Source organism: Micromys minutus (assembly GCF_963924665.1).
Source record: "Micromys minutus genome assembly, chromosome: 13".
In the NCBI taxonomy this organism is placed as follows: Eukaryota; Metazoa; Chordata; class Mammalia; order Rodentia; family Muridae; genus Micromys; species Micromys minutus.
The window spans coordinates 32,417,164-32,430,056 of NC_137982.1; the positions used below are offsets into that span (position 1 = coordinate 32,417,164).

At 42.2% G+C, this 12,893-nt stretch overlaps 1 protein-coding gene across 1 annotated transcript in view; it reads right to left on the minus strand.

Moving 5' to 3' along the window:
- Positions 1-1,696: 1,696 nt before the first annotated feature.
- The window catches only part of ACVR1 (activin A receptor type 1), a 117,712-nt gene continuing 106,515 nt past the window's right edge, over positions 1,697-12,893 (minus strand). Inside the window, exons 10-11 of the mRNA XM_080928016.1 lie at positions 3,511-3,641; positions 1,697-2,837 (exon numbers count right to left, since the gene is read on the minus strand). Of these exons, the coding sequence (XP_080784142.1) occupies positions 2,703-2,837; positions 3,511-3,641 (266 nt within the window). The 3' untranslated portion in view covers positions 1,697-2,702. The remainder of the gene's footprint in view (positions 2,838-3,510; positions 3,642-12,893) is intronic.

Below are 12,893 nucleotides of genomic sequence, written 5' to 3' on the forward strand. Positions count from 1 at the left end.
CTGGTCTTCCACACTAGATCTGAGGTAGCCAGGCTCTGTGGGTGGGTACCAGATGATCTCACTATGGTTCGCCCTAGTCAAGGCTGAAATGTAAGTGATGTACATGGCTCTCACTTTGCAAGTGCAAGCAGACCTGTTCTGCTCCAGGAGAATGAGAGCCATTTAAACCATCATTCACTCATCCTCTCCTTCGTTTCTTTATTTTCCTGAAATATGTGCACAGTGCCCACCAGAATGACCAGAATGAAAAAGAAAATCCTAACAACTGGGAAGACATAGAACACAGCAGACAGCCCTATTAATAGGTTTGGTAGCATCTGTTCCCAGACCTCTCACCTAGTGACTCCATTTCTTCCCACATACGTGCAATATGGTTTTATTCGAAATGCATTTTTAACAGCTGAATATAGATACGGCATTAAAGGTCAGGAGAGCGGCACTGTGGCTGAGTAGCAAGATGTGAGCAGGAGAGAACCGCCTTGGTATTAACCATGTTCTCGGTAGGATTTGGTTTCCATGAATGCCAATAATCCGTAAACTTGTATTAAAGTTTATCAAACTCCATACTTCTTAAAGTAGTCCAGATATTAATAAAAATATATTTATTTAAAGTGATTCTGCTTAACTTCTGAGTATGCGGGCAAAAGAATTGAAAGTAAAACCTCAAAGAGATGCATGCCTACTAATATTCACGGTAGCTTTCTTTTAGCCATTCGACAGACAAAAACTGGGAGGGTCCATCAATAGATGCACAGATACGCAAGGTGTAGCACTGCAGACACATCGAGTAGCATTCTGCCTAAAGAAAGAAAGTTCTAACATATGTTACAACATGGGTGAAACCTGAGTTCTCTGGGCTGAGTCAGTTTTCACTCAAGAACCAATACTGTACAACCCCTCTTCCATGAACATCTTGAAGTGGTCAGACTCACAGGGAAAGGCAAAGGATGATGTCAGGGACAATATGTAGGAGAGAAGGAGGAAGTTGGCATTTAATCCATACAGAGTTCGGTTTTATGAGATGGGCCAGGTCCTATGGATGGACTTCGGAAGCGATTGTGTAACTGTGGATGTGCTCAGCGTCTCTGGGCTGCATAAGCTATGTTTATTAAGATAGTAAATTTTAAGCAGCGCGAAATTTAAATTAAAATGCCTCCTTTTCATATAGTGCTTCTACTATACGTCAAGTAAATATATGCTAACGAAGTTACTAACCACTTATGGATGAACCTTCTAGATGGCTCTGTACTCTCCGGGACCCTGCACTACTCTATAGCTTTCCTCCGTTCCCAGCCTCTAGTGGGAAAAACAAGCAGAGACATCTGCACATACACTTGAAATTAAGGAGGCCCAAGGAAAGGAATCCCAGCATAATGGGGGCTAGGGGCCTAATGTCAGATTCAAGCTGTGAGCAGACTCCATAGATCCCCAGGTTCCTCACCTGCCCTTGGAAAGCAAACTCAAATTAGTCTTGTATCTCTACTGCTCCTAGATAAAAGTGTGTTAGGTTGGAAAGATCTTTTTTATACATTAAAAAAACAAAACCACCATTTGACTTGAAAACAGTTTATTTAATTTATACAAATAACTACTAAATACAAAAAGTAGATTAAAACAAAATAGTTATTTTTTTTCTGGCAGAGTTTAAATGCATGTAATGGATAATTCCAAAGAAGATGCATTTCCAACCCCAAAGCGTTTGGGACTAAAATTCTACTGAAATCTTTGCTTCTAAATCAGTAATATATTGGGTGGTGTTGCATGGGTAATGACTAGATATGTTCTGCATACGAACTGAAAAGAAAGTTACAGTCTACACACATTTAAAAAAAATGTGAAACACTTAAAATGTGAACTCAATTGATAATAAAAGAAAATGTCCATTTCAGAGTTGGGTGTTAAAAACATTTCAGTAATAAAATCATAAGACCACATAAAAATAAGCTTTTAACATACTCACGAGGCAGTTTTGTAAAAAAGAAAAAAGAAAGAAAGAAAGAAAAAAGAAAAAAGAAAGAAAGAAAGAAAACCAAAAGAAAAATCGCTAAGTGCACCAGTAATAAATAATTTGCAAAGTTGTGTCTAAACAATTCCTAATGTTTGCATCGTTGTAAACATCGGCACGTGTGTAAAATGCAGCAAAGTCCAACTTTACATTTTTTTTGTTTTGCCAGATTGAATTCCTATTATCCAGAGACAGGCCAGTGGAGTACGCAGCCAAGGTTTTGGCAAGTTGGGTCTTTAAGGGCGACAGTGCAAGTGAGGAACGCAGAGAATTCCTAGTGCAACGAAGAAGAGTAGGCGCAGCCAATATTGCTGAGTACGGATTCACCACCTCCTTGAGTTTTCCGTGGGGAGTGTCTAGGAGACCCGCTGCAAAGAGCCACTGTCTTAATGCCCAGATCTCCTGCAGGTTCGCTCCGTGTTCCTCCACTTCCCTCCCCCTTGCAGCCATACCTGCCCACCATTAGTCTCTGTGGTGTGAACGGTTCATCAAGTGCTCGAAGTCAGTTTCTGAGCGAGGTTAGGGTGGTTTTGGCGTCTCCCCGGAACATGGCTGGAAAGAGACATCTGCCTTTCTCAAAGCAGCCACTTCAGGAGGGGGGACAGATGGATTCTGTTCTGACAACCAGTCAGGCCAGCACTAGGTCCCAGCTGGACAATGACAGCATTGACTCTCCTTCTTGACACCGGTGACAATGTCAACAGTCAGTTTTTAATTTGTCTAGGGAATTATCAATTTTGGTCAAAGTCTTTTTGATACGTAGAGCTGTGAGTCTTGCAGATGGGTTCTGATACCAGCATTCCTTCATCAGCTTCGCTAGAGACGTTAATGTCTGGGGAGAGAAAAGAAAGGTCATACAAACTGGCCAAGTCGGACCCTCCTTTGGGTCTTCTGGCTGCTAAAGGCGATTTTATTAACTACTTTTCTCCTTCCCAGTTTGATGTAGGGTCCTAGACCCCAATCACATAGGGTTGGAAAGCAGTGGGATTCTTGAAGAAACACAGTCGGGTAGCTGTTGCTAATGAGTGACAACATTCACCTGAAGTGTCCACGTGGGACCAGTGTCAAGAGTGCTATTCACAGAGATTTAAGTACATTTGCAAATTGCATCACTTTCAGGGATCTTGGGTGTGCTAAACTTGTGAGCAATTCTGCTTCTAGAATCTCCAGAAGCCGTGAGAGTCCAGAGTTAATCACTACCACCCCGAGTCTCTTGACTTACACATGCAGTTGCAGCTTTAGGGCAATGAGTCACCATGCTTGCACTGGCCCCACATGGACACTTCATGTGAATACTGTCACTCGTTAGCATCGCCTACCCGACTGTGCTTCTTCAAGAATCGTGCTGCTTTCTAAACCTATGCGGTTGGCCTCTGGGACCCTACTTAAGACTGTAAAATGGATGTATAGTCCATATCATACAGATGCTGAGAGCCAGGAAGAACTAGAGAGTGAGCCACCAAATGCTGCGCTGAACTCTAAAGCTAACAACCTGGTGTGCTTACCGGGTCTGAGAACCATCTGTTAGGTATGTTTGGCCTCTGTTGATCCACACAGACAACTTTCCTCATATCTTCAAAACTTGGGTCATTGGGAACAACATCATAGAATGGTGGCTTGTAATCTTCCACTATACCTGTGTTCAAGATGAGAATTAGTTAGTTAGAAGAGTGTGTTAGTAAGAGAGTACACATCCCCCCAGGTTTTCCCTGCTATTTGCCAAGGGTTAAAATGTGAAGGAGAAAGTACAATCACCTTGCTTCTATTTCAAGGCAGCTTTGGAAACTACAGGCAGGTTCTAAAATAAATTGAGAACTAGGTAATAAATATATACGCTGCAGGAAATATTCCCTGCATCAGAAGACATACAATCCTTGTGCAATCACAAGTACTAATAAACCACTCTAACAGTGTCTATAGAGAGCTCACAACTGTCTCTATCTTCAGCACCAGGGAATCTCACACCCTCTTCTGACCTCCATAGGCATCAGGGACACACATGTAGGCAAAATACCCGTACACATAAAATGAAGAAATACCTTTTAAAAATACCTGAAAATATCTAAAGGCAAACAGAGAAATCAGGACCATCACCCAAATTACCTTTTTTGTTATGAAATTATTTTGTCAAAAAGCAAAAACAAAACAAAAAAATGTCATTGCTTTAAAATAAAACTCTCCCATAAAAGGCCTGCAGGTGATGTAATCTGAGTTCCTAATTTTCTGAGTCACTCCCTCTGTATGCAGGCCTGTCCGTCTGTCTGGTGGCTTCTGCAGTTACTATCAGTACCTGTCTATTAGCGGAATTCACAAAACAATTTAAAATGTAGCCATATGGAATTATCAAAGTGAGCCCATCCTCTCACATATGGGAAATAACTTCATCTCCCTCATCGACCATGTGGTCAGCGGCCAAGTCGACTGCCAGCCTTTTTCTCTCTTGAATGCAACTTACTTCTATTCCTAGACACACAGTGGGCTGTTGTAGAGGCCAGAAGGAGGCTGTGAGTAAAAGGTATAATTAAGCTTTTCCATTCTTGCAAGCCCCCTAAAAAGCCTCAATCCCCTTTTCATTTGTCACAGAGATTAGCGAGAATCGGTCTGCACCAATTTCACATAAATACAAACCACTTATGCAGAAGCTCAGAGATGAGAAACATCTATTTAGAAATACTATAGAGTTTCCAAACCTCACAAACTCAGTTTATTTTTAAAAAGGAAAGTTAGTCTAAATTGTATCTTTAAAATTCTAGTTGACACTTTAATTCTAAACAATATAGCCATGTTGTATAATTGTAGAGACTTAGAACTTGATTAAAACTGGTTCTGGAGCAAATACCAATAGCTCTTGAGTTTATAAACCAAAGGCAGGTGCTACACCATCTCAGAATCTCACCTGCTTCTCTTGTAAGGATCCCTGGACACATTCAAACAAAATATCTCGCTCTACAGTACTTGGAAAAACCATCCCAAACACATCTAAGCATCAAGGTAAAAAAGAACTTCCATCTTTTGTTGGGCTGCTTACATTTACAGGAAACAGAAAGCAAGGCCATGGGGATACACTTCAGAGCCTGGCTTAATTCCTTTAAAATGTAGCATAATCACCAGCTATTTGGAGGTAACTTGTTCATAGCACCAAAAAGGTTATGTGCACATAAGTAATATGAAGTTAGATTTTTCTCTAACTGCCTACAAACACACACACACACACACACACACACACACACACACAAATCAAAGATGGGTGGATATTTAAAAGCACAAGATATACCAAACCCAAAAATGCACACTGCCATACAAAACCTAGTCCCCTTGTGTTTCTATTTCTTTTATTTTGATCCTATTTAATAATGTCACATGTTAACAAAAGGAACCTAAGTTTTAAAACAAAACAGCATTGAATTCACTGTGCACAGAGAACGAAGCCTTGTCTTTCTTTCTTTACCACTGGCTCCAGATCACTTCTATCTGACTCTGGCTAAGCCCCTCAAAAAGAATTTTTTTTAAAATACTCTGGGATTAAACTGTCACATTCTCTTGGTGAAAACTCACATAAGTAACGGGTTTTGTTTGTTTGTTTGTTTTTTGACCCAAAGAAAATCACCATTTAGGAGAAGACAACACAAGTATCTCTTTTTACCTTAGTTAATATAAATCTTGTACAAAAGTACCTCAAAACGGATGCTCGTTTGTCTGTTGGTATATCTGTGTGCATATGTATGTGGGGGGGGGGGCAGGCGTTTGTTTTAGAGTTCATTGCAGCATTTGTTAGCTTACTCTCTAGTTCTTCCTGGCTCTTAACATCTGTATGATATGAACTATACCCAGGTTACATTATTTGGGAGCCATCTTGTTTGTTTTGCTGTGTTCTGTTTGGTTTGAGACAGAGTCTCTCACTGGCCTGAAGCTTGACCAGCAGAGAAAGCATATTAGAGACTGAGTCTGGCAGGCGGGATACAGAAATGAAAAATGATGGGGTGTTGGTGATAAACAACAAAATAAAGGGAAAGGCAGGGAGAATTTTCAACTAATATTAGAGACAGGGCAATGGGACAGAGCTCAGAAGACGAGACAGCATGTGGTTTCCTAAGTGGTTCCTAGAAACTGGGTGTCCTGTAGGCAAAGATGATTCAGTACTCAGAGCATGGCAGCCGGGAAGATTAGTAATTTGTGAGGCAGAGCGGAGGCTAGGAAAAGAAAAACTACCCATGAGAGAGAGTTTTCCGGGTCTGAGGAGTTGATGAAGCAAAGAGAAAGGAGAGGAGCCCTTGTGGAGGAAAGTGATGTATGTAGTACAAAAGAGGGGGAAAGGCCAGGACCATGCATTTAGGGTACACAATGCAAATGCTGTGCACCCCAAGAGTGACTGAGTTATAACTGCTCCTCAATCTCTACCTGTATGTGACACTCTGGTTGGCCAAGTCAAGAAAGAAAAAGTGAACCGTGAGTCCTACAGATAGCACTGGATGATCACTGGCAACACAAGAGCCAGCAGAGGCTACCCAGGATTGAGGCAAGCACCTAAGAGTACTCCTCTTTAATCCCAGCACTCTGGAGGCAGAGGCAGGCCAGGCTGAGACTTCAGGCCAGTCGGGTTTGCATAGCTGGCCAGGTTCATAGTGAGGCACTGTCTCAAAACAAGCAAACATGATGAGAACAGATAGAGAAAAGACTTCAAGGGCCATACGAGTGGTACAAAGAAATGATAAGAGGAATTCAGAGAAGAGGTGACCCTAAACAGAGCTCAGAGAAAGAACAGCCAGCCCTAGCCTTTCTGTCGAGGCTGCTGCTGACTCAAAAGGACACAGGAAAGAGATGAGAGTCATTGATTGTTCATAACTTCCTCCCCCGCAGCTTTGGGCACACGTAATTAAATATATAATTGGTGTTTGTATGTCGTTACCCCGCCCCCGAGGGTGCATATGTCTAATGGAAAGTTTCTATTCTTTGGGGCAAATCTATCTTTCCCAACATCTTAACTCTAATATGCTGCATGGTTCTCTCTGAGCAAGGCCCTCAGTTCTCATGCCATAGATTCCCAAATCTTTAAAATGTACATCACAAAGCTCACATGCAAATCAACAACAATGCCCACAATACACACACACTCTAGAAAGTACTAAGTACCATTGTGCCTAGAACCCCGGAGATTCTGTCACAGAGGCCTTAGACCACACCCACACAAAGGTTAGTACACAGAGTTTATCTGGTCCGCATAGCCAGTTCCAGTTCAGTCAGGGATACCAGTGTGTGTGTGTGTGTGTGTGTGTGTGTGTGTGTGTGTGTGTGAAGAGAGAGAAAAAGGGAGGGAGGGAGGGTGGGGGAGGGAGAATAGGGAAGGAGTAAGAAGAGGGGAATGGAGAAAAAGAGAAAAGAGGAGTGGAGAAGAGAGAAGACAGGAGAGGGGAAGAGAGGGGAGGAGAGAGAAGGGGGGGAGAGGGGAGAAAAGAGGACCCAAGACTATGAAAGAAAAAAAACTACACAACACCAGTAGAAGTTGCATTTTGATATGCAGACAAATGAAGGGGTGTCTATATGGATGCATCTTGGTGTGATGGGGTTCACAGCAGGATATTCAGTATTTCTGTTACTTAATCTACCATGCCTATAGCACAATGTCAAAATACGTTAATAACATGGCACACATAAAAAAGATGGCCAAGACATAAATGGATATGACTGGTCATACCAAAGGATGTCACCCATCCTTGTCAAATCAGCCTGGAAGAATTTTGGATTCCAGAGCTCTAGGATCTCTCAGTTGTAGTTAAGGGATGATGGTCCTGGGCCATGGAGACAGAGGATTGGGAACCCACAGCCAGCTGTCTTGAAGGCAGGTAGAGGAAGCAGAGCTCTGTGCCACACTAGTGAAGGGAAGGCTGAGCTGTGTCATGACCCCACCACCTACCTTTACTGCCACTCGTGGACATAGGGAACCATGTGCATCAAAGTCCAAAGCCAGTCTCGTAGCAGTAAGAAGCAAAAGCCAACAGCTTATAATAAAGTAGCATGTAGCTAGGCTTAGCTGAAATATTATCGTATACTGTCAGAGGGAGAGAAGGCAGTCTAGGATAGCTTCATGGCTGTTCCTCAGTTAAGACTTGCATACCACACTCTCCAAACCTAGAGACCAAAGTACCAGGGAGCTGGACTGTCCTGGAATTGTGGTGGCCTCTTGAGAAGAGGGGGCATGTACTGAAGGCTGGGGCTGTTATAAAGTTAAAGACACAGGTATTTGTCTTAGAGGAAAGTCAGAAGGCCACCAAACAAACCGCTTCTCATAAGGTTCTGATGACTTCAGTGTTATTGCAGCTTGAGGCCAACTGACGATTCTCCTCTGCTTGGTATCCCCAAATGAGGGACATGAAATTCCAGGAGATGACAGGAACAAAAATAATCCTTCCTCCAACCTCGCCTCCACGTTCCTATCCCCAGTCACTTTCCTAAAGGTTAAAATAAACAACTGAATAAAAACTTTCAAATTACTTTAATGACTTGGAACCTTTTCCCTTCACCAATTCATCTGTTCAGACCTTAGTCCTCACTGAGACCATAGTAATCAATGAGACTTAGTACGGTGGATCGACATCCTGAAGCAGGCTGGACAGCCCGTGTTGTCATGGCTCCCGTACACAAGCCATTGTGCTTAGGAACAGAAACACATGCAGCTCCCTGGCAAACTCAAGGATTCATTAGGAGAGGCTTTCCAAGCTACGTGTGCCAAACATACGTTTACTCTAACAAGTGCTTCCTACTCCCCACCCCATGAGAGATGCAGCTTGGCCAGCAAGGATGATTTTTTTTCCTGTGATACAATAGGGTTTTTGGCACGTTGGAACATGGATTTTATCACAAAATAGTTCAAGTGGGGGAAATAAGAGTGCTCCTCCCGAGCCTTCCTACAGGCAGGGAAATGTGGGAACTCGTGAACCACGGGGCATGGGAGAAAAGGTAGACAGGGAGAGGTGGGAAGGGTCAAAGACCTAGAAGCTCTTAGAAACTTATTTCCAATAGAAAGGAACCAAAAAAAAAAAAAAAAAAAAATGTTAGTGAATCCTTTCAAAGTCGGCGAATAATAGTTGCTTGATTGACATGATCTCATTTAACCTCCATGACCTTTAAGTTGGTACTACTATCGATATTTTCAATGGTGAAACAAATCTAGATAGTAGTGTCATAGTATGATATGAGACCCTAGTTTTGCTGCTTGAATCCTCCTACCCCAGCAGGCCTAGGACCCAGAGATACAGAACTCTGGGGGATCCACCTACATTGGCTTCTGTGTACCATGCCCAAGAACCCTGGCTCCTGACACTGGAAAACACATACACACAGCAGGAAGCTGTGAAACCAGCAAAGGCCTCATAGACACACAGCTTTGCCCTCTAAGGATGCTATAGGCATACAGACCATAGATGCTTGCTGGCATTGCTTCATCTGCCTGTTCAGGATGCCTCCAGTCAAATATGCATACTCAAAACGTGGACATCAAATTCCCCAACTTAGCAACCCCTAATTCAGAACTCCGGGGCTGAATTAACCAACTGCTAAGCTAAGCACGCCCCTGCCTTTAGTTCATACGGAAACTCACACAGCAAAGGTGGGAACACCCCATGCTTTCCTCAAAACTCCAAACTCTCAATGTCAAAGTACCAGCACCAGTAAATTCCAAAGATACTACTGAGACATTCTTGACCATGAAAATGAGCTGAAGTCTCATTTCCTGTACAGAAACAGCATGAGGTTTATTACTAGTAGGGAATAAACGTAAAATTCTAATAAAAGTACAAAATATGACATATTTTTATGCTCATAGTTCACTTGAGGATCATGCTGCTCCAAGAGAACTATCTGGTCATCAATTTTTATAATAGACTCAGAAACTCAAAGGATATATAATTATAATAACCTTCTTAATGTGAGATGTTCATATATTTAAACGAGGTACATTTTATACACAATAATTTCAAAAAATATATATTATTTTAATGACAGTTCCTAAAGGTAGTAAGAAAGTGAAATAGGTACATCGTACCCTGGGGTGAAGGTAATACTGTAAATTAGGACAACCCTTATGGAAAGCAATTTAGCACTGAGTACCAAGACATAAAAACATCCATATTCTGACCTATTAAGTCTACTTCTTTTAAGATGAGTAATTAAATTTCCCAAGTGAAAAGTTCTATGCACAAAAATGTCTACTACGGGCCTCAAATGGGAGACACGGGATGTCTAACAATCTGGGAATGGTTACGTTAATAAAGTATCACGTGATCATTTGAAAGAAGAGCAGAGATTAACATTAAGAGTCATATAGGAGAAAGATGATAACTAAGTTTCAAGAATGCGGTCATGGAGAGGGAACAGAAGACATTTGGAGTGCAGTGAGAAGACACCATTTCCCCTGTTCTCTCTGCTCTTTCCCTGTCCAGGATAGCAGTAGTTCAAATAAAACAGGTTGTCAAGATATATCGATTAGTTTCAAGTCTGAATTTAGACAAACAGATCTGTGGTTGTGTGTGTGTGTGCGTGTGTGTGCGTGTGTGCATGTGCGTACATGTGAATATTCATGGGAGAAGAGGGGGTAGAGAAAGAGAATGGGATCGATTTAGTCACTGTCAGAAAGTAAGGCTTACTCTAAAATGAGAGACAAGATACCCTCATCTCCCCTCGAAAAAAGATCTAAACCACACCATAGAACAGAAGCTCAACCCACGGCATCTTAGGAAATAGCTAGACGCCTAAACTGTGATGCAAAGAAGAGACCAATAAATCACAAAAACAACCAAAACATTTTCCCATCCACAGTTGTTTTTTTTTTTTTCCTCTCCCAAAAATAACCTTAATCACAGGATCTAAGCAAGCAAACTAACATTTGTTTGGCTGAATTTTAAGCAGATGACTCTAACTTCAAACTGACTACTATTAATCACAGTTGATCTTTCGAGCCATTTGGGTTGATGCCCGTGACACTGACACAGGACACATCTGTGACACATTCTCACAAAGCCCACAGCACATGTTCCAGTCTGGTAGCCTGCTTGTCTCTGGGCTACCCCCTCCCCCCAAACCTGGAAGCTAGTTCCTGAGCTGGTCTTCATAGGAGGAAGACTCCATTGCATGGCTTATGTTGGCTCCGATCATGGAAATGCTCTTGTTAGGATGATCCAAACAGAGCCAGATTTTCCCCTCAGTTCTCAGGCAGGCACAAATGACTGGGCTGAGGAAACAGAGTCCATGTGCAATCTCAGGCAAAGTTCAGAACTCTATAAACCAGTGAGGCAGTCCCTCTGTCGCAAGCTGGTCTTAAGCGCCTCGATGGCACCAATGGAAAGGCGGTGGATTGAGAAACAATTACCAGAAAATGTCTATGGCTTCATAAAAAGAAATTGTCAAGTTACGGTTCAGGGATGTCTAATCTGAAGCATTTGCCATAATGTCTGTAGTAGGTGTGTGCAAAGCAGACACACTGAAGAGGCACCAACTTCAACTATTTAAACCACATCAAATTACTAACTCCATTTCCTCACCAGAACCTCTTTAAAAAAAAAAGATTTATCTATTTATTATGTATAGAGTTCTGCCTGCATACAGACCTGCAGGCCAGAAGAGCGCACCATATCTCATTTTAGATGGTTGTGAGCCACCATGTGGTTGCTGGGAATTGAGCTCAGAACCTCGTGAAAAAAAGCCAGTGCCTTCAACCTCTGAGCCATCTCTCCAGCCTTCCCAGAAACCCTGTACGTTAGTGACAAAGATTCTAATCACTCTACAAATCTCAATCCTGGGAGAAAACAATCAGTGGATGGTAGATGTGGCACAGATGTTAGATTCCATGTCTTATTTCTACAAGATTTCAGATCTGGGATCCCAGTGCTTTTCAAAATGGCTCTTTAAAAAAAAATAAGCAAAATTTTAAGCATCATTTTCTTCTCTTTTCACAGGATAATTTTACAGCTACATTTTCTAGATATACGAAGTTCATCAAGTCAATTCAAGTGATTCTGCTATGAAATTCACTCTGGGTTCTTGGAGTCTGCCTAAACAAACAGGATACGAATTGGTGTTCATTAGGTTCACTCATGTAGTTTATGGACAGACATAAGCAAGAATTAGCTTTGGGAGGGAGGCATGGGGTAAAAACAGTGACCAACAGTCCACACCTTTAATCCTAGCACCTGTGAGTAGATAGAGTCAGATCTCTGTGTGTTCCTGACTAGTGTGACCTACAAAATGAGTTCCTGCCTCCAAGAAGGAAGGAAGGAAAAAATAGGGAGGGAAGAAGGTAGGAGGGAGGGAGAATGGTTGACAAATGCTTTCCTAGTGGCTAGGACAATACCATTTCATAAAATCACTCAAACAGATCTGTAGATTGTCCTGAAGCTGCTGGCATTTTAATGTTAGTTCCACTTCCCCAAGAAGGGTTGCCTAGTCACGTACTCAGGACTTCATCAAAACCTACCCATTTTAATTAGTAAAATAAAGGTGAGAGCCGGTGATTGGGCAGGGGAGGGAGGTGAAGAGAAAGAGGGTCAGAGGTCAGAGGATGAGGAAGGAGCAAGGGAGTTCCAAGATGGACCTCAGGAAGAATGAACTGGATCCAGGTGGGCTTTACTGGCGTTAGGTAGCTATGAACATTTAAGAATTTTATAGGTCTAATATCTCATATAGAAGGGCAGTTTGTATATTTGTGAGGAGGGTTTGTGGACTGAGAGTTTGATATATAAACTTGCATGAAAAGCTTTTGGGCCTTAGAGTTGTGTTTGTACTGGGATTTGGGGTAAAGAAACACCTGGGACAGAGGCAAAAGGCAGGTAGAATAAAACCACCAGAGAAGGGAGTCATGCAGACAGAGTGAGACCGGGGGCGGCTCAGGCTGGGGGAC